Source organism: Gymnoscopelus microlampas, assembly GCF_963454915.1.
Source record: "Gymnoscopelus microlampas genome assembly, chromosome: 5".
Classification (NCBI taxonomy): Eukaryota; Metazoa; Chordata; class Actinopteri; order Myctophiformes; family Myctophidae; genus Gymnoscopelus; species Gymnoscopelus microlampas.
In genome coordinates, this window is record NC_139942.1 from 49,379,473 (window position 1) to 49,402,026 (window position 22,554).

General features: G+C 42.3%; 1 protein-coding gene across 1 annotated transcript in view; it reads left to right on the forward strand.

Annotated features, from left to right (window-relative positions):
• The window catches only part of LOC311045153 (protein unc-13 homolog A), a gene marked incomplete at both ends in the record, with an annotated part of 78,847 nt that extends 56,974 nt beyond the window's left edge, over positions 1-21,873 (forward strand). Inside the window, 13 exons of the mRNA XM_084056963.1 lie at positions 923-1,066; positions 1,275-1,352; positions 9,006-9,083; positions 9,593-9,681; positions 11,356-11,499; positions 11,946-12,069; positions 14,582-14,647; positions 15,621-15,701; positions 16,094-16,241; positions 17,317-17,376; positions 18,653-18,736; positions 19,933-20,089; positions 21,588-21,873. Of these exons, the coding sequence (XP_083913089.1) occupies positions 923-1,066; positions 1,275-1,352; positions 9,006-9,083; positions 9,593-9,681; positions 11,356-11,499; positions 11,946-12,069; positions 14,582-14,647; positions 15,621-15,701; positions 16,094-16,241; positions 17,317-17,376; positions 18,653-18,736; positions 19,933-20,089; positions 21,588-21,873 (1,539 nt within the window). The remainder of the gene's footprint in view (positions 1-922; positions 1,067-1,274; positions 1,353-9,005; positions 9,084-9,592; positions 9,682-11,355; positions 11,500-11,945; positions 12,070-14,581; positions 14,648-15,620; positions 15,702-16,093; positions 16,242-17,316; positions 17,377-18,652; positions 18,737-19,932; positions 20,090-21,587) is intronic.
• Between the last annotated feature and the right edge of the window lie 681 nt (positions 21,874-22,554).

Below are 22,554 nucleotides of genomic sequence, written 5' to 3' on the forward strand. Positions count from 1 at the left end.
ATATACCAAGGACAATATGTCAGGACATTCCACACTATGGTGGCAGAGTAGTGGAATGAGAATTTCCCCATGTTCGTGCTAGATTTGGTCGGTACCAGATCCTATGCGACGTATTGTAAGCTTGTACAGTATATGGTATTTTTTGGTTAATTAACTCTCTCACTGCCAGACTTATTTCTGGCCGCGTTTGCCCACTGCCAGCGATTTTCTTACCCTTTTCAAGTAGTCACAGAATATTTATCTCCATTATGATCGATCCCCTGATGATTGCTAATCACTGAGGGTTATACTGTGTGGTTTCACAAATGTCAAAATTAAAAAATAAATTAAAAAAAGTCAAAATTAATGTCAACGAGGTCATTGCGACCTCGTTGACATTAATTGTCTGCCTTTGAAAATAGCATGTCTGGGCCAAAAATACATAGTAATTATTTATTTTTTTTAACTCGTGATAACTCGTTCTTGGCACTCAGGGCATTCAGAAAAATACTTGTGATAACTCGTTCTTGGCTCTCAGAGAGTTAAATTAACCGATTAAAAAAAGGGAAAACATCTGTGGCATCTTAGATTATATTTTAGATTATATATAATCTGAAAAACTGTAGTTGCTATATATATATATATATATATATATATATATATATATATATATATAGCGCAACACGCTATGTACAAGCACTGCAAGCTTGTACATCTGCCATTTCTGAACATTTTCATGTTATAGTGAAACAAGTGTTTGAAAATGTTTTAATAATTTAGAATATCTTAACACAAATCTTCTCTTCTGGGGGGGGGGGGGGGGGGGGGCTGGCACAAAACATTTTCAGATGGGGGGTCCGCAGGCCAAATGCATATCAATTTGGGTGGTCCTTGGCACGTAGAATGGGCCTCAGGTCTTGATGGCTTCTCTCTTCCTCTCCAGTTCCAAGTGACGTCGGAGCACGCCTTGTTCTCCTGCTCCGTGGTGGACGTGTTCTCCCAGCTCAACCAGAGCTTCGAGATCATCCGCAAGCTGGAGTGTCCCGACCCGCAGATCGTCGGCGAATACATGAAGAGATTCGCCAAGGTGGGTGGGCGGGCCTTAAAGCACTTCCTGTTAGGGATGGGGCCATATGAAAAATGTCATGTCACGATTATAGGCACAGCCATATTGGAAATTGGGCCTCTTCCTTATGATAATAAGATTGATATAGCGCTTTTCTAGGTACTCAAAGTCGCTTTACAGAATGGTTTGCAGATGTATTGACCTGACGTGTCTCTCTCTGGTCTTCTAGACGATCGGCAACGTCCTGCTGTCCTACGCCGACATCATATCCAAAGACTTTCACAACCATGTCAACAAGGAGAAAGTGGTAGGTGGATAATTATGCATTTTATTTAATAGTAAACAGCTGCACGACGGTTTACCGTAAGTTTTCAGATTCAAATTTCAGATTCGGTCCTCAGCCTCTAAGCTCCTAAGTCAGTGACTCTCAACATTCTCGGTATACGTACATACTTCTACATATACATATTCTGTTGGGCTGTCTTTTATTCATCACAATGCCTGTCACTTCTCAGCCAGGGCTAACCTTCTTTAGACATATTGTCAATGAATGTCAATACTCAATATGTCAGTATGTCAATGCATCGTTATTTTGGAGTCTCAGGATTTATGGCTTTTGCTCTTTTATGTAAGCCGGCATAAACAATTTTAAATGTGTGTGTGTGAGAACACACAGCAAACATGTATTTATCTACATGTGTTCACATAAAAATACTGAATAATAATAATAAATATAGCTGCAAGCAGCGATAATACGGGGCCAGTGAATAGAGAGAGAGAGAGACATGGAAACGGAATAGATTGAAGAGAGAGAGAGTGACATGGAAACAATAGATTGATGAGAGAGAGAGATGGAAACATAATGGTTTGATTGGACATCTCAACCTACTGCCATTAACAGGATTCGAACTCTCAACCTTCAGACTAATAGGCTGCAACACTACCTATAGTGCTATAGCTTTGTCCAGGCTGATATTGTCTGTTGAAGATCATAAACTCTTGCCTTCTTTCATGAACCAAGCCCCTGTTTCACTAACACTAAGATCACTCGTTCACAAACCATTTACCAATGAAGAAATTGTACATCTCCTCAGAACCAAAACTAGTGAAAGTAGCCGATCTACAAGCTCACAAACCATGAAAGGTTGTGAGATTGTAGATCAGCTATTTTCAGAATGAAGTATGTCATACGTTGAAAAAACGTACTCTCAAATAAGCATTTCAGGTTATCTTTACCATTTGCATATGTATTCATTGATACAGTCATGTTGTTTGCAATTCAACTTAAATTAAGTCTGCATCAAGTGAGGCTTGAACTGGCATCCTTGGGATTGTGAGGCATTCATTTAAGGGAGACACCATTGGCCCAACAGACAAGTAACTGTCAAAAAGGAGATCACACAGATGATACAGTTTCACGCAAATAGCTGAAAAATCCTGGGTTTAAGTGTTTTTCAAACTGTTCAAAATTGCGGACAATCTAAGGGCGGCACTTACTGGTCAAAGCGATAGATGTGTTCCTCATGAGTCAAGGCACATGTGTAAGCAAGTTTCACGACTTTCGGCCAAACGAGGCATGACTTATGCCTGTTTAAAGTCTGCCTTTTCAAAAAATTGCTATAGCGCCCCCTTTTGGCCAATTGGAGTAAGATTGGTTTCAGTGATATTTGGAATGACCCTGTACATTTCTGCAAAGTTTCAAAGAAATGTGAGTCTGCATGTATGTTTTAGGCACAGATGAATAATTTTCATAAAACTGTAATAGTTAAAATCTATCTCCTCCTGGGATTTTTGAGCAATCTGCACGAAACGTTTAACACTTGAACTTTGGACCTCTGCATACAAAAATTTCCAACGGATTTTCCATAAGTGAAAAAATGCAGAAGTTAGGAGCCAATGACTGTTTTTCATATAATGCAAAATGGTGGGAGATCTAAAGGTCAGAGGTCAAAAGTCAGAGGGTGAAAGTTGTTCAGCATGAGGAGACGCATATGTGTATTCAAGTTTCATGGCTCTAGGTCAAACAGGGCATGAGTTGTACCTGTTCAAAGTTGCCATTTTCAATTGAGTGCTATAGCGCCACCTTTGGACGAAAGATTGTGAGAATTATTTCTTGATCGTTTTTCATGACCATCTACCATATGGCCGAGTTTCGTAAAAAGCGACTGCACGGTTCAGCCAGAACTGCGAAAAGTGGCAGAAGAAGTGACAGAATACTGCCAATAACAAAACAGGTCCAGAGCTGAGCTCTGGCCCCGTAATAATAGCACAATAAGACATGGAAAGGGAATAGATTGAAATTGAGACAAAGCAAATGATTCCAACAGGCGAAAATTCTTTTTAGCCCAACCCAGCTGAGGTGGTCATATATAGGACGCAGGGGGGCAATCCCAGGTGAAAAACCTCACCCATTAACATCTCAACCTATTGCCATTGACAGGAATCAAACTCTCGACCTTTGGATTCACAGGCTGAGACACTACCTATACCGCTATAGCTTTGTCCAGGCTGAGGTCATCTGTTGAAGATAAAAGTGAACCAGTGAAAGCAGCCGATCTACAAGCTCAGAAACATGTTGCTATCTGAAAAGTTTTGAGATTGTAGATCGGTTATTTTCACAATGAAGTTTGTCATACATTAAAAAAACATACTCTCTCCAAGCCGCATTTCATCATTACCTTTAACAGTTGCACATGTATTCAATGATACAGTCATGTTGTTTGCAATTCAACTTAAATTAAGTCTGCATCAAGTGAGGCTTGAACTGGCGACCCTGAGATTGTGAGGCCTTCATTTAAGGGAGACGCCATTGGCCCAACAGATAAGTAACTGTGAAAAAGGAGATCACACAGATGATACAGTTTCACGCAAATAGCTGAAAAATCCTGGGTTTAAGTGTTTTTCAAACTGCTCAAAATTGCGGACAATCTAAGGGCGGAGCTTACTGGTCAAAGCGATAGATGTGTTCCTCATGAGTCAAGGCACATGTGTAAGCAAGTTTCACGACTTTCGGCCAAACGAGGCATGACTTATGCCTGTTTAAAGTATGCCTTTTCAAAAAATTGCTATAGCGCCCCCTTTTGGCCAATTGGAGTGAGATTGGTTTCAGTGATATTTGGAATGACCCTGTACATTTCTGCCAAGTTTCAAAGAAATGTGAGTCTGCATGAATGTTTTAGGCACAGATGAATAATTTTCATAAAACTGTAATAGTTAAAATCTATCTCCTCCTGGGATTTTTGAGCAATCTGCACAAAACATTTTACACATGAACTTTGGACCACTGCCTACAAAAATTTCCAACGGATTTTCCATAAGTGAAAAAATGCAGAAGTTAGGAGCCAATGACTGTTTTTCATATAATTCAAAATGGTGGGCGATCTAAAGGTCAGAGGTCAAAAGTCAGACCACGAAAGTTGTCGGGCATGAAGAGACGCATGTGTGTATCGAAGTTTCATGGTTGTAGGTCAAACAGGGCATGAGTTGTACCTGTTCAAAGTTGGCACTTTCAATTGAGTGCTATAGCGCCACCCTTTGACGAATGAGTATGAGAATTATTTCTTGGTAGTTTTTCATGAGCATCTACCATATGGCCGAGTTTCGTAAAAAGCGTATGCACGGTTAAGCCAGAACTGGCAAAAACAAGTATTTTTCAAACTGCTCAAAATTGCGGAAAATCTAAGGGCGGAGCTTAATGGTCAAATCGATACGTGTGTTCCTCATGAGTCAAGGCACATGTGTAAGCAAGTTTCACGACTTTCGGCCAAACGAGGCATGACTTAGGCCTGTTTAAAGTCTGCCTTTTCAAAAAATTGCTATAGCGCCCCCTTTTGGCCAATTGGAGTAAGATTGGTTTCAGTGATATTTGGAATGACCCTCTACATTTCTGCAAAGTTTCAAAGAAATGTGAGTCTGCATGTATGTTTTAGGCACAGATGAATAATTTTCATAAAACTGTAATAGTTAAAATCTATCTCCTCCTGGGATTTTTGAGCAATCTGCACGAAACGTTTCACACTTGAACTTTGGACCACTTTCTACAAAAATTTCCAACGGATTTTCCATAAGTGAAAAAATGCAGAAGTTAGGAGCCAATGACTGTTTTTCATATAATTCAAAATGGTGGGAGATCTAAAGGTCAGAGGTCAAAAGTCAGAGTGTGAAAGTTGTTCAGCATGAGGAGACGCATATGTGTATCCAAGTTTCATGGCTGTAGGTCAAACAGGGCATGAGTTGTACCTGTTCAAAGTTGGCATTTTTCAATTGAGTGCTATAGCGCCACCTTTTGACGAATGAGTGTGAGAATTATTTCTTGATCGTTTTTCATGACCATCTACCATATGGCCGAGTTTCGTAAAAAGCGACTGCACGGTTCAGCCAGAACTGCGAAAAGTGGCAGAAGAAGTGACAGAATAATGCGAATAACAATACGTGTCCAGAGCAGAGCTCTGGCCCCGTAATAATAATAATACATAAGCCTTTAAGACCTGGAACGCATCTGTGTCACTTTAGATGTCTTTGGCTATTCAAAAATAGCTGATATACAAGCTCATAGCGCGGCACCGAGTGCCGCGCTATGAGCTTGTAGATCTGCTATTTTTGAAAAATCTTGAAAACATTTTTTTTAGATTATTTTCAAAAAACTGTTAGGATTTAGAAAACATTTTTAAGAATCACCCCAGTTCGCCACAGGTCACCTGTCGAACCCTTGTCACAGGTGTCAAGGTGGCCGTAGTGTACCCAGTGTACACGTCAGATGTTGCTCAGCAGTAGCTGAAGTACCGCTCAGGGGGTTTTAGTGTTTGCTCAGACCGATAAAAATGTTGAGGGATCATTGCCTGCAGTGTGTCTAAGTGAATCAGAACGCTGTAATTAGCAGAATGTAGCGATGGAGGAGAGGAGTCCCCCCCCCCCCCCAGAAAAACCCAACATGTCCCACAGGACTAGTAATGACGAGGATTGTCTCTCCCTGCATCAATGAGTGTGTTTTCTGCAAGGCAGCAATAAAAAAAAAAGCTGTTAGACAGACTAACGTTGATGGATTACAGCTAAACAGCTGAGAGGAGCAGAGGAGAGGGGAGTGGAGAGAGAGGGATGGAGGGAGGTGGGGAGAGAGAGAAGGAGCGAGGGGGAGGGGAAGAGAGGGAGGAGGGGGGAGGGGCTGGCTGTTAGTCACCTGCAGAGCTGTGGTGGAAAATATCTTTTTTTAACTTGAAGGACGACTTCACCCATTTTCAACCTGCAGTTGAAGTTCAGAAACCCGCCTACCAGTGACATCATCGTTAAGCATGTTTTGTGTAGGAATAGAACATGCATCTGGTATCGTTGTTGTTGCACAGACGTCAGTCTATCTCATTGGTTCTCAAAGTGGGGTCCGGGGACCCCCAGGGGTACTTGAGGGAGTTCCAGGGGGTAGCCAGCAAAATGTGTTAATATAGCATCACAATAATTATGAACTTTTATACTTTGGCTTTTCAAAAATAGCAGATATACAAGCTCATAGCGCGGCACCGAGTGCCGCGCTATGAGCTTGTAGATCTGCTATTTTTTATATATTAAAAAATATATTTTTTAAAGCGAACATTTGTTGCTCAAATCTTTGCTTCTCTTGCGTCCCTGGAACAAAATATTTGAGATGAGGGTCCGCGGCCAGATACATATCATTTTGGGGGTCCTTGACATGAAAAGGTTTGAGAACCACTGGTCTATCTGATAAAGTAGTCGATGGTCATGGCGTTAAGTGTATCAGTATATGTGCTTAACGCAGATGAGAGTGATTCAACACACATGTATTTACAGAGTCAAGCAGATAAATGTCAGTCATATAATCATAATAATCATCATAACAGTTACTTTTCCCCACGGCTGTAGAGAGTTCCACAGCCTCTGGTGTGCATCAACTTAATGTTATCAAGCTCCTGCGTGTATGTATAGTGATTACAGTGATCTGTATGAGCCCCTCTGGATAATAAGAGCATTAACAGCAAACACTGTATGAGACAGCAGAGTGCCGTTAGAGAGTTTTATTAGGATGCTCCTTAATGCATACATTATGTTTATCACCTCAAATGGATGTTGGCACATTTGGGTGGGATGTTCTTTAAGAATAAGAGCGTTGACTTTGAGCCACGCTGGTGCGTGCGTACGACCGTTCGTGCATGTGTGCGTGCATGTGTGTGCGTGCATGGCATGTGTGACAGTTTCCAGGTTTAGAGGTTGAGGTTTGGAGTTATGCTGGTCCGGATTTATACTTTGTTGCACCCCGGTGTCAAACACCGAAATAGCAAATCTACAAGCTGTGAGCCATAAGGCTATTTTCGGCCGCAGGGTTAGGATTAAAACATTGATGTCCTCAAAAGTATAATAATAAAAGCGTGTGCGTGCGTGTGTGCAGCATGTGTGTGTGTGTGTGTGTGTGTGTGTGTGTGTGTGTCACATATGTCACCTTGGTCTACTTGCTGCACTTTTTAAAAGTGTCCACTAGATGGCAATGCTAGTCTTATGCTCCCATTACATTGGCACTCACTCACTTACTTTATGTATGAGTGTAGATACTGTACACACATTCCTAGTATATGAGTATATGTATATGTATATCTTATGTTTTGATATTTGATATTTTTACTCTTATTGGTATTCTCTATTTAAATTGTAACTTGTGGGAAGCTTACACTAAAGAATGTCATCCAGTCTTTTATAGCTGGTGTAAACATGTGATGACGTGACAATAAACTGAAGTTTGTGTATGTCTGTGCGGGCATCTGTAACATGTCCTCCTCTGTGTCCTCAGCCGTGCATTATCATCAATAATATTCCATTGTTAACCCATTAAGACCTGGAACTGTGTCATTTTAGATTTGAGCTAAAAAGCATTATTTTACACTTTGTGCTATTCAAAAATAACAGATATGCAAGCTCATAGCGCGGCACCGAGTGCTTCTGGGGGGTCCCTGGAACAAGATATTTTGATGGGGGTCCGCGGCCAAATACATATAATTTTGGGGGTCCTTGACATGAAAAGGTTTGAGCACCACTGATATAGAAACATACGCTTTTCAGAAAACTGTTGAGATTTAGGAGACATGTAGAATCGGCTTCAGGTCTCAATGGGTTAATTTCGTCGACTAAAACTATGATGAAAATTTCTCGTAGACTACCTTTTTTCACTGACGAAAACCAAATAGAAATTAAGCCGATGATGACCAAAACTAAGAAATATACGAAGGACTAAATATATTGACAATTCCGTCAACAAATAAAAACTAGACTAAAGCGTCAGGGAGGGACGAGTGGCGAGGAGATCCGGTAGAACTAAGACCAGTCATTGTATGCTTGTTTGCGCACAAGGTGTCACGCTCCAAATATCTGTGAGCTTGTAGATCAGCTATTGTTGGCACACAGCAACGTATAAATCAGGCATTACGATGCTATCAAGGCCCTATCAGTGGTTTTCAACCAGTGGTCCGGGGACCACCAGTGGTCCTTGAGGGAGTACCAGTGGGTCCCCAGTCCACCAGTGGGTAGCAGATATACAAGCTCATAGCGCGGCACCGAGTGCCGCGCTATGAGCTTGTAGATCTGCTATTTTTGGAAAACTTTGAAAAAGTGTGCATATCTTTGAATATTTATATTTTTTAAAGCGAAAATTAACTGATATCTTTGCTTCTGGGGGTCCCTGGCACAAAACATTTTCAAATGGGGGTCCACTGCCAAATGTATATCAATTTAGGGGTCCTTGGCATGAAAAAGGTTGAAAACCACTGAACTAAATCAACTGTAGATTTAGTCGACTAAAATCTTGTGATATTTAGTCAATTGAAACTAGAATAAAAGTAAAACGTTTCTGATGGCTAAACTATGACGGAAACTGAATGGAATTTTATTCAAAAGATTATGATCAAAAAACACATCAAAATTTGCAGTCAAAATGAACACTGATGTCCTTCTCTCTGTCCTACAGCCGTGCATTATCATCAATAACATCCAACAACTGAGAGTGCAGCTGGAGAAGATGTTTGAGGCCATGGGAGGCAAAGGCGTAAGTCACATCTCACGTCACTACCTTATGACCTCATCAGTGTTGGGGGTGTGGCCTGTCGACTCATCAGTGTGGGGGGTTTGGCCTGTCGACTCATCAGTGTGGGGTGTGTGGCCTGTCGACTCATCAGTGTGGGGGGTTTGGCCTGTCGACTCATCAGTGTGGGGGGTTTGGCCTGTCGACTGATCAGTGTGGGGGGTTTAGCCTGTCGACTCATCAGTGTGGGGGGCGTGGCCTGTCGACTCATCAGTTTGTGGGGCGTGGCCTGTAGACTCATCAGTGTGGGGGGCGTGGCCTGTAGACTCATCAGTGTGAGGGGCATGGCCTGTAGACTCATCAGTTTGGGGGGCGTGGCCTGTAGACTCATCTGTGTGGGGGGCGTGGCCTGTAGACTCATCAGTGTGGGGGGCGTGGCCTGTAGACTCATCTGTGTGGGGGGCGTGGCCTGTAGACTCATCAGTGTGGGGGGCGTGGCCTGTAGACTCATCAGCCTATGGCGTTGTTTGCAGCTCAACCTGGAGGCCAGTGACTTCCTGAAGGAGCTGCAGAATAAACTCAACGTCGTGATGGACGACCTCAGCAGAATATTTGCTGTCAGGTGGGTTTGGAATGAAAATCATTATGGCTGTTGGAAGGGGAGGGTCCTCCCCTCTCTCTTGTTGCACTAGCAGTAAAAGTAGAAGTAAAAAATACTACAAAAATAGCCGCCTTCATGCACCGTGGACAACGAAGCTCTCACAAAACCCACACCAAGTTTTTAACCCTAACCCTGATGAATCACTTGCCTGTTCTATTTTAAGTGGAACATCAGTGGATTGTCCAAGCATTGTCACGGAGAATGGGGGAGGGGGGCCAGGTGTGAAGTGGCCTCATTTGACACCTGGCAAATGCGGTTGAAAAAATAATAATACTTTTCAGGGAAAGATCAGGAAAAGTGAAGAGAAGTGTGAAGAGGTCAGATGTCAAGTGTTTAAGCTTTGGCTTTTTAACCACAGGGGTATTATCCCCAAAGGCAGTCAAAATAAGAGTTTCTCCAAGAGTTTTCCAAACAAATAACAATGTGGCAGTGCTCAGTCGCTCTCCTACTTTGCCTATAATGGAGACAGAAAAGACTCGATCAGTAAAGTATCAACACATCGAGAATGTACGACAGAAAAATACAGTAGAGTATTCGCTTACCACCCGATGAGAGAGAGAGTTCCTTTAGACATAAGGAGAGCCAGCAACAAGTGTGACAGAGTCCTGTGCTTAAGAGCCAAACAGTTTGATTACCCAATTCAGTACTGCTGCTTTCAGTCCAGCGCACAGGTGTCAACACATCAAACTGATTGAGAATGAAATATCTTCCATATATGACGCGGCCAAGGCAGTGGCGCTGTCCCACACCTGCCCGCACACCTGCCCGTGCACCTGCCCACCATAGTCTACTCTAGGCAATTTCAATATAGGATTAGAACCGGGAAAGCATCTGTGTCATTTTAGATTGTAGTTATATAAATATAGCACATTGGGTGGCTATTCAAAATAGCAGATGTGCTCGGCACTATATGAAAAATCTTGAACATTTGCGCAAATCTTTGAATATATATATACATATTTTTAAAGCATAAAATGTTTTACTCAAAGCTTTGCTTCTGGGGATCCCTGGAACAAAATATTTTGAGATGGGGCTCCTCTCTCTCTCTCTCTCTCTCTCTCTCTCTCTCTCTCTCTCTCTCTCTCTCTCTCTCTCTCTCTCTCCCCCCCCTCCCCCCTCTGGTGTAGGCAGCGAAAAGCAAGACACCCTTATAATCGTACCCTTAGATTACCTGATAAAATCGGCACAAGAAGTTAATACTACATCACACGTCGTCCTGCACAATTAGCACATAAACAACATAACCATCAGAGCATAATACGAGTATTAGTCACGGATGTAAAATAGGCCTATTTTCTTCTATTCCCTAATACCCCAGTACCATTATTATTTGTATGAAGGATAGGGAATATTTTTGCTGGGGGTTATTTATGATGGCACTCGCTCCTAGGGTGTCGGTCAGATCACAACAAAGAAGGCAAGGTGAAGTTTTCAAACATTTACTGGCCAGCTCTATAACACACAGCATATACATACGTACATCGTGGGTGTGTGTGGTTGGTTGGTCAAAGATGCACACACTGGAATAAGGACAAAAGTTGACCTTTCTCTGTAATCTGATTAATAACAAAAAGGCAAAATATGACTAATAATGATAACAATAATGATGATAATAATGAGTGTGTGTTGCTGTAGTTTCCAGCCTCAGATCGAGGACAACGTGAGGCAGATGGGGGACATTTTGGCTCAGGTCAAAGGTCAAACGGTCCCGGCCAATGGCAGTGTGGTGCAGGAGGCCGACAACGTCCTGGGACCCATCATGGACTTCCTGGACGTCAAGTGAGACACACACGTGCACACAAACACACGCGCGCACACACACGTGCACGCACGCACGTGCACGCACGTTAAAACAAAAAAGTGTTTTGATAAAAGGTTAAATCTCTATATTCTGATAATAATCATTGTTATAGAGTGTTTGTTCAGTAACGGGGGTCTCCCTGTCTCTGCAGCTCTTTAATAAACAGAAAATGCAGGTACATTTTGTATTTTCTGTTTACTAAAGAGCTCGAGAGACATGAGGAATCTTGTTTCTGAATAAACACATCACCAACATTTTCAGACACTTTTTCAGATTGTATTTTCGTCTAACTTCCGGGGTGTGTAAAGACCTTTCGACTCTAATGAGTAGAGTACCGCTTATGTACTGTGTGTGTGCGCGTGTGTGTGTGTGTGTGTGTGTGTGTGTGTGTGTGTGTGTGTGTGTGTGTGTGTGTGTGTTCCAGCCTGTCCCTGTTTGCTAAGATCTGTGAGAAGACGGTGTTGAAGCGAGTGCTGAAGGAGCTGTGGAAGCTGGTGATGAACACCATGGAGAAGACCGTGGTTCTGCCCACCCTCACTGACACGACGGTATGCAGCGTCCTATCCTATCTCACACACCACCTCATCTCACCCAGCTTTTCCACCACTCTCTTTATCTCCATCTCGCTCTCTCAGTGCCTTTTAACCACTGTCAATCTGGCATCCTACGCCTACTGCTGTGAAAACCGCTCCTGATAGCATCCCGTATGAAAATCCTAAAGTCTTTGTATTGCTTCTTTTATGATGTTATTTATTTCAACCCATTGAGACCTGAAGCCGATTCTACATGTCTCCTAAATCTCAACAGTATTCTGAAAAACGTATGTTTTTGGCCGCGGACCCCCATCAAAATATGTTGTTCCAGGGACCCCCAGAGGCAACGATTTGAGTTAAAAAATGTTCGCTTTGAAAATATATATATTCAAAGATTTGCACACATTTTCACGATTTTTCAAAAATAGCAGATCTACAAGCTTGTAGCGCGGCACTCGGTGCCGCGCTATGAGCTTGTATATCTGCTATTTTTGAATAGCCCAAAGTGTGAAATACTGCTTTTTAGCTCAAATCTAAAAATGACACAGTTCCAGGTCTTAATGGGTTAAAATCGTCGAATTGTTTCCACCCCCAGTTACGTTTTATTCTCTAAAAAGGCTATCGATTGCACCTCAAACATCCATAATATATTTGTATACACTGACCCATCTGTCATTATCCCATTCTTTCTCTCTTCTCTTCATTAGGCTATTGTAAGTATTATTTGTGTGTACGTGTGTGTGTGTCGGTCTATTGTGTACACGAGCATGAGTGAACACCATTCGGACCAACACCTTTTTTCCCCCTGAGGCTCCAACAGCAAACAAACGGACCCCTCCCACCTGTCTGTCTGTCTGTCTGTCTGTCTGTCTGTGTGTGAACTGCAGCCGACTCTGATAACCAAGTCGTATCCTCGTACTTTGGTGCGCCCCCTTGTGTCAAGGTGGTGCATGTGTGATGGATGGTGCACGTTGCACAAAGAGACTGAACCTACTGTACCACCACCACCACCCGGCCGTGTGCATCTGTGATACTTTCGTCTTCCTAAAAAAAAAAACGTCCTGAGTCCTTGAACTCTTGTCCCACATCACTCTCTGTGTCCGTAGCCCTTACTGTACTGTATGTCCCCGCTGTCTATCTGTCCCCCACATCTCCTGAAATGCAATGAAACCAGTGGTGTAAAGTAACTAAGTACATTTACTCAAGTATTGTACTTAAGTACAGTTTTGAGGTATTTTTTACTTAACTGGAGTATTTTCAATTTTCAGCACTTTTACTTCTAATTGTACTTTTACTAGACTGCAATTATTTGAAAACTTGAGTTACTAGTTACCTTGTAGAAGTGATTATTATTACAAAACATACATTAACCACTCTTATTTTGGCCATTTGAAAATAGCCGATCTACAAGCTCACAATCGCGACGCATTGTGATCTCTTATGGATCTGTAGATCCTAGCTATTTTTAAATGGGACATTCTGCATGATGAGAACTTTTACATCTGTATGCCAATACTTTTGTACTTTTACTCAAGTACAGTTTTATTTCCGGACTTTTACTTGTAATGGAGTATTTCTATATTGCAGTATTGATACTTTTACTTAAGTACAAAATGTGAGTACTTTTTCCACCACTGAATGAAACCCACCTCCCCGCTCGCCTCCTTGACGACCTTTGACCCCTGCATCCCTGTCAACCCTGCTAGGTGACCCACAGGGTCATTCCACACTAGAGGTGTATCTATTGCCTTGGTGATTATCCATTCTATCGATCATTTTTTCGATTGATTGAATATTCAAGAAGCCTCCTCAACGAATTGACAAGAAAAAGCCTTCCTGAGCCATGTGGCCCGTAGGGGCCACATGGAAGTACACCCCCCACTGATCCCAGCCATGATGTCCCCTGGACATGACGCCAGCATGTTGCAGGGGGTGTGTTGATTAGTGGGATTAACCAAAAGTAGCCAATATAACCAATCTACAAGCTCGTCAGTTGGTTGATTGGTTCTCTATTTTAAAGAAATGTTTAAATTATTATTTTTATTATACATGTGATAGATTAATTTGATTAACATTTGCACCCCTATTTCTCTCTCTCTCTCTCTCTCTCTCTCTCTCTCTCTCTCTCTCTCTCTCTCTCTCTCTCTCTCTTTCTCTCGCTCTCTGCAGGGGGTATGTTGATTAGTGTGATTAACCAAAAATAGCCAATACAACCAATCTACAAGCTCACAACACATTGTGATGTGAGCCTGTAGCTTGGTTCCCTATTTTTAAAGAAATGTTAGAATTATTATTTTTATAATAAATGTAATAGATTAATTTGATCTATGTATCTGCACCCCTATTCCACTATTTCCACGCTTGCACCCCTCTCTCTCTCTTTCTTTCTTTCTTTCTTTCTCTCTCTCTCTCTCTCTCTCTCTCTCTCTCTCTCTCTCTCTCTCTCTCTCTCTCTCTCTCTCTCTCTCTCTCTCTCTCTCTCTCTCTCTCTCGCTCTCTCTCTCTCTCTCTGGTCTCTCGTCCACAGGGCACTCAGATGATTCACTCAGCATTCAATGCTGCTAAAGACCTGGGCCAGCTCTCCAAGCTCAAGGTAATAAAACATTAAAGAATGAATCTTATGTGGCTAATCTCCCCCCCCCACACACACACACACACACACACACACACACACACACACACACACACACACACACACACACACACACACACACACACACACACACACACACACACACACACACACACACGCACACACCCCATTGGAGGAAGTTGCTGGTAGTTGTACTGTATTGATTGCTAGTTGATATTATAGGCTCCAAACTGTGGAACAAACTCCACATTGCAGTTGGAACTGCAGACTCACTCCCAATCTTCCAGCGTAATCTGAAGACTCACCTCTTCACTCTACCTTTAGCCCATAGCACTTGACCTAGTCTTGATGACCATGGAGTCTTATGCAAAGGTTACAAATGTAATTTAGTTAGCAAGTTATTTAGACAGATGCTAGGTTCATTTGTTGACCTGGCATCCTATAGTTTCAGATTATATTTTTTAAACATTTTATTGTTTATACTAATGCTAGGTTATTGGTTTACTTGTGATCCTAGATTACTGAGGCGGCACTACGCTGTATCTCTGTATTTGATATGTGTTTACCTTGCTTATACTGTAAGTCGCTCTGAATAAAGAGTGTCTGCTAAATGCCTACATTGTAAATTGTATTATTGTCCCGTTAATGTATATTGTAAATGTGTAGCATTCAAAACTACTTATATTTGCAGTGCTCTGAAAACCTTTCTACTGTTCAATGTATATTGATTTGATTTATTGATTTTCACGACAGGAATGATATTCATATATTATATTGATGATATAAGTGTCCCAGTATTTGTGGAGTGGGGCGGTCAAACAGCAACAAGACAATACTACTTCCACTCAATATGTATATAGATGTATTGTTTAAGAGAATGCCAAATGTCATTTAAAATCATGTTGCTCTGTTTCCTCTTTGAAGAACCCATAACAAAAACATCTTTCCTTCGTCTGTCTCGTGTCCCTTTCAGGAACACATGGGACGAGAGGAGGCGAAGGCCCTGACTCCTAAACAGTGTGCGGTCATAGAGCTGGCACTGGACACTATTAAGGTACACACACACGTGCGCACACACACACACACACACACACACACACACACACACACACACACACACACACACACACACACACACACACACACACACACACACACACACACACACACACACAGACACACACACACACAGGTTGGTATTACTATACTGTACTTTTGAGCACGTCACATATTTTGCCATGTTTAACCGTAAGCCTAAAGCTGAAAAATAGCAGATCTAGATCAGCTACACACACACACACACACACACACACACACACACACACACACACACACACACTGCTCCTTTATTGCTGCAGTTTCTTTAAATTATTGCAACACTTTTAACGATTTCAACCCCATGCGTACAATGCACTCACTTTGTCTCTCCTTCCTGTGGAAACACAGCAATACTTCCATGCAGGCGGCGTGGGCCTGAAGAAGGCCTTCCTGGAGAAGAGTGCAGACCTGAAGTCTCTGCAATACGCCTTGTCTCTGTACACCCAGGCCACCGACAAGCTCATCAGGAAGTTCGTCCTGTCCCAGAACCGCCAGGGTACGACTATAGACCTGTGACAATTATTACATCATTGCATTTATTTGAGATAATCGCGATTGTTTTGCGTAATCGTCATCATCGTTTCCATGTTAAAAAATGTTCCTATATTTTCAAGCATGAAGAGTGAAATAGTGGAAATAGCCACTAAATATGGCCTATTTTGGCCATTGTACATTATCTATTTTGGTTGTTGTTTGTCATTTGTTTGTATATTTAAGTTATTTGTCATATCTGCCTGGTGACATTTTTGTTTTCAAAGCCTAAGAGACAAACAGAATTTGTATATTCCAAAGTTCAACGGAAAAACACAATCAAGTCGTTAATCACAATTTATTTGTGTGACAAGTGAATCGCCAAGTAAAATGTCATGATTGTTGGTGACAGCCCTATAGGTAAGACACTGATGCCACCCAAACCATTCCACTTCCCTTTTATGGCGCTCCTCATACTATTTGCTGTTCTCTGATCAAAACGTTTCACATGTCTATAGACTAGAGCATTGGTTCTCAAAGTGGGGTCCGGGGACCCCCAGGGGTACTTGAGGGGGTTCCAGGGGGTCCCCAGCTAAATGATGAATAGGAACCAAATGGAACCTTATGGGTCTGTAACTCTGAGAGTGTACAAATGGAACCAAACACGGGTCCATTTGGTTCCATTTGTACACTCTCAGAGTTAAATTAACATTGATTTTACATTATAAATTGGGGTCCCAGAGATAGAAATGTCATTAAATGGGGGTCCGTAGCCTAATGCATGTCAAACTGGGGGTCCTTGAAATTAAAATGGTTGAGAATCACAGTAGAGCCGTAAAAATATTCTCTTATGAGGCATATCTTTTCAAATGGGGGTCTGTGGGCTAAAAAGTGTCAATTTGGGGGTCCTTGACATGAAAAAGTTTGAGAACCACTGGACTAGAGCAGTGGTAGCAAATGTAAAGAAACAATATTTTTGATGATTTGACGATTATAGTGACGTCTCTCTGCCTCAGTAATGATGTCTGTCTCTCTATATGTCTGTCTCTCTGCCTCAGTAATGATGTCTGTCTCTCTATATGTCTGTCTCTCTGCCTCAGTGTTTGGAGGGAAAAGCATCAGGTACACTGCCAATGAAGACACGCAGCCAGAGAGCAGAGGTACAGTGCTGTCCTGCATGTTGCATGTAGCTGTGCTAATGCTCATTATACAAAGTTGATCTTGGATAAAAACGGATCATGTTTGTGGGGTCCGGTTGCAGCGAGGAGGACAGGACCGGGGTTCAGCAGTGACTTTAATAGAGCTCTGGAGGGTTAGAATGTAAACAGTACTATTTGAAGAGGAAGATGGGATTTATTAAGCAAATTAAATGAGGGATTAAAGCTAAACAGGGTTTATATAGAGTGGGGAATGGTGGGGTGAAGAATGTGAATTCTGGGTAAGAGTCAGGTTGGTGGTTTGTGGTGATGTGGGAGAGTCTCTCTTTTAACGTCAATGGACTCTCTTGAAAGCCATAGTATTTAACCTTTTCCCTGTGTTTACATAACAAAATAAATAGTATAAACACCAAAGGGCAGTGTGTTTCTGCAGGTAAACACCACCACACTACTCTGATGACTGCTGGTATAGGGAGAAATTATAGGTAAAAGGTGTATATATTGTTTTGTTATATAAACACAGGGCAAAGCTTACATAATATGCCTTTAACATCCACATTCTTATGCATTTACAAACCATGAGGATATTAAGTGGGCCCTCATCCAGAAAAGGTTGGGAGCCTCTGCTGTACACAGTGTTTCACGGGGAATGTGACATTCTATTGCTTCCATTACAGGCTGCAGACATGGCATTAAAAGGCATTAAGGCTGGCAGTGTGCTGCCTGCAGCCAGCCAGCCAGCCAGCCAAGTCTCGTTTTGATCACTACAGCAAAAAAAAAAGTGCATTTTTTAAGTTCAGCCCACGTTTCTGCTGATGCCGGCAACATACAGTACAGCATCACACAGCTTCACAACGTTCCTCTGGCATTAGTGGATCGCTGTAAATGCCATCAGTTTAACGTGCATTGAAAGAAGTGCAGGCACACACACACACACACACACACACACACACACACACACACGAACACGCACACGCTTATTTTGTACGTGTATGTGTACGTTAACATTAACATGCATTGAAAGAAGTGCAGGCACACACACACACACACACACACACACACACACACACACACACGAACACGCTTATTTTGTACGTGTATGTGTACGTTAACATGAACATGCATTGAAAGAAGTGCAGGCACACACACACACACACACACACACACACACACACACACACACACACACACACACACACACACACACACACACACACACACACACAAACACGCTTATTTTGTACGTGTACGTTAACATTAACCCTGTGTGTGTTCACAGCGTCTGTGGAGTTGGTGGGAGAGGTGGTCATGCACGTGGACATCCAACCTCAACCCAACGGAGAGCACAAGATCAACGTTAAAGGTACAGGAGACACTCACCACATGCACACAGTCAAATCCAGTGTCAAGTTATCCATTTTTAACTCTGTATAAGTGTATAAATGTAATGAAATGGACCCCGCAAGCTTAACTCTGTGTATAATGTGTATATCATTTTTATTATGAAAATGAAAGTATTATCAAAACAAATCATATCATTTTAATAATTTTGTCGGGACGTCAAAACTCCAGATTTTTTTACAAAATTTGTTTATCACTGTAAGCCATAAGCTGATGATCCATCTGTTTTCATTACCACAAATGTATTCTTGTAAGGCAGCTATCGCGCTCATGGGGATTGAGAACAATACATGATTATCAGACACAAAATAAACCGCAAGACTTTACAAATAATAAAAGAAAAAAAACACTAGACAAAATAAAAACAAACAGCTGATGGCAGTGCCACACTCTAAAGTATGAACAATAATAAAAGCAATCACATCTCAAACAAGCTAACAGGTACAGACCAATGACACTAGAGAGCAGCATACCACTCAATCTCTTCAAGTAGATTCATGATGGGTGACCACCAGATTCTCTTGAATAGTGGCTCAAGTCCCTATTTGACAGAATAAATCTAATTCTCTCCAAATGCAACACACATTCCCAGCTCCTTTTGAGGATCCATTACATAAAGGACTGCACTTGCTTTATTATGTAACCCTTTATTTATCTGCATCTGTGATTAGTTTTTTGTGTTTTTGAAATGTTTTTTTCATCATTTTTTCATTATATGTATTGCATTTTATAGTTGGACAGCTTGCTCTCAATGGTCTACCATATGAATAAATGTATTTTTTTTGTCTAGAGTGGTTCTCAAACTTTTTTGGCTCAGGGCACTCCTGTAAATAACCTTTTCATCCATGGCACCCCATTGATACTTTATAGCACGTTACATTTATGTTATATTACAGTACGTAAATATGTAAATCTTATCCCCCCTAGATCCAGTATGCAATGAGTGAAATATATGTTTCCATTCGAACAGATTGAAAATAATTTCCCTATTCTGGACCCCTCTATACTTAGTATAGAGGGGTCTGAGTGGTTAAACTAAAGTGATATTGATCAATTCCAAATATTATCAAAGTATTCTGATGGCATGCACCCCTGGACTTGCGTCACGGCACCCACTTAAAGAGTTAAGTAACAGTGGAACTCCTCACTCTCTTCCAGTGGTGGCTGCTAACGACCTGAAGTGGAAGGCTCAGGGCTTCCGGCCCTTCGTGGAGGTCTACATCGTGGGACCCCACCTCAGCGACAAGAAGAGGAAGTTTGCCACCAAGTCCAAGAACAACACCTGGTCCCCCAAGTTCGGCGAGACCGTCCAGTAGTGAGTGTCCCTTTTAATCCAGTGGTTAAAATGTGACTAAAACTAAATGACGTTTTATTCAAAAGGCTATGGGCCTCATTCACTGAGCTCGGGTCCGCACATATTTTTAGCGGCGCTAGCCGCTCTATACCTTTAGGTATAGAGCGGGTCCTGCTCTATACCTGACTTTGTCCGTGTTCACCGTCAACGCTCTGATTGGTCAGACCCGTCAACGCTCTGATTGGTCAGACCCGTCAACGCTCTGATTGGTCAGAACCGTCAACGCTCTGATTGGTCAGACCCGTCAACGCTCTGATTGGTCAGACCCGTCAACGCTCTGATTGGTCAGACCCGTCAACAAAGTGATTGGTCAAGCTTCACGTGACACATGGCTATAAACACATTATAAACATACATATCGATGACAAAATGTATCAAAGGCGCCGCTACCTTCACACAGGGTGTGATTTTATACTTATGTGCATATACGCAACTTCCCACGATAAAGGAGCATTTCACCCCTGGAAGAACTTACAGTCACTCAATGTTAATAATATTTGTAGTAGATAACAGTAGCAAAATTTGAAATTTGCACCCTATGGCCAGAGCAATATAGAAGTATGTGTGTTTGACTGGACTGCTGCTTTGACCATAATGCTAGGGGAGGGGGTGTTGTCTACATTGTAGTCAGGAAATGAAGTGAGATAAAGAGACTATGAGTCAAATGACTCATAGTCTCTGAGGATATGGATACAAATCTAAAAATACAGATAAAACACAAAAAACACACCAGGATCATGTTTATGGGTCCTATAGACCTAGATAAAAATAGGGGTTTGATGCAAAATCGGCGAAATGTCCCTTTAAGAGTATGATTCATCAATCGATTTTTGTCAATGAAGTTTGACAGACGTGCACCCAAACTCAGGTCTGCACGGGAGCAGACTTATGTGGGACCACAGCTTGCGTATGTCATTAGAATGGCGTATTCGGTATTCCTCATGCAAAATCATGCAAAGAATTACAATAGTGCCAAACCTCAAAAAAAAATATCCAAAAGAAAAGAAAAAAGATGTCAAACACTCTATTGCTTGGATGCATATTATGCAAATGAAACCAATTGTATTCATTTTCAGTTGAGCTGAATTATTAGGCGCCTCAGCGAGTTTGCCGTTTCTGCAAGTCTGGCCACAGTTCCGCGTATTGGACTTTCATGCCAACTCCAATGTTTAATTTATAATATTGACCAATGACCACATCACATGAATGCAGTCTTACCATCTGAGGAGGACACAGCATGGATAAAATCTAGCTGTGTCCATTACTCCCATTACCAATTCTGATTCCAGCATCATCGTTTATTTATTAAAGAAAATAAAAAGTTTAAAAACGGAGATAGTTTGTTTCTGCCCGACAGCGACGATATGCAATATACACGACATGTACGACCAGGTTAGAGAATGAGGCCCTATGACTAAAACTAAATCAAAATGAACACTGCTCCCCTCCCCTCCCCCAGCTCCCTAGGCACCGAGTCGGGTCCAGAGAGCTACGAGCTGCACGTGTGCGTGAAGGACTACTGCTTTGCGCGGGACGACCGCTCGGTGGGCATGGCCGTGCTGCAGGTCAAGGACATGGTCAACAAGGGCAGCGCCTGCTGCTGGATCCCGCTGGGCCGGCGCGTCAACATGGACGAGACGGGCCTGACCGTGCTGCGCATCCTGTCGCAGCGCAACAACGACGACGTGGCCAAGGAGTTCGTCAAGCTCAAGTCCGACCTGCGCTCCCCCGACGAGGGCAGCTGAGAGGGAGAGCGAGAGAGAGAGATAGAGAGCAAGGACACACACACACATGCACAAAACACACACCTGTGACCATGATCTGATAGTTATTATTATTATGCACTCGTACGCAGTAAAAGTCTTCGCTGTTCGTTTAACTCGGAGAGAGTTTAAAAACTGTAATTAACCACTTGAACTCTATTGTGCTTCATTGTACGTCAACAGCGAAAACAGCAGATCGAGATTGAGTTTGCGTCGCGTCGATCTGCTATTTTTTGCTGAGTATTCGCCTATTATGACATGCCCGGAACAGACCACTAGGGTTCATGTGGTTAAATTAACACGGAGCATTTTACTGCGTAGATACTGTACACTAGCGCCCGCGATCGTACGAAAAGGCAGAAGTGAAAACCTGCACACGTCTATATGCTCTAATACTCTACATTGATCTGCTCACATTATGCAACGTTACCGCCGCAATATCCCCCCCAATGCACACAGAGAGGACCCCTTCTGAGCCGTGATGTTCGGGCAGCCCCCGCCCCCTCTACGCCCAACACCCACTCAGCAGTCGGACACGCCCTTCTTTCGGAAGCTCTCTTACGACAGACAGATGGCACCTTTTTTATATATTTGAAAATGCGGTATCACAAAAAAAAGAAGAAGCAAAGCACCCATAAAAGTTCGACAAGAAGACAGACCACT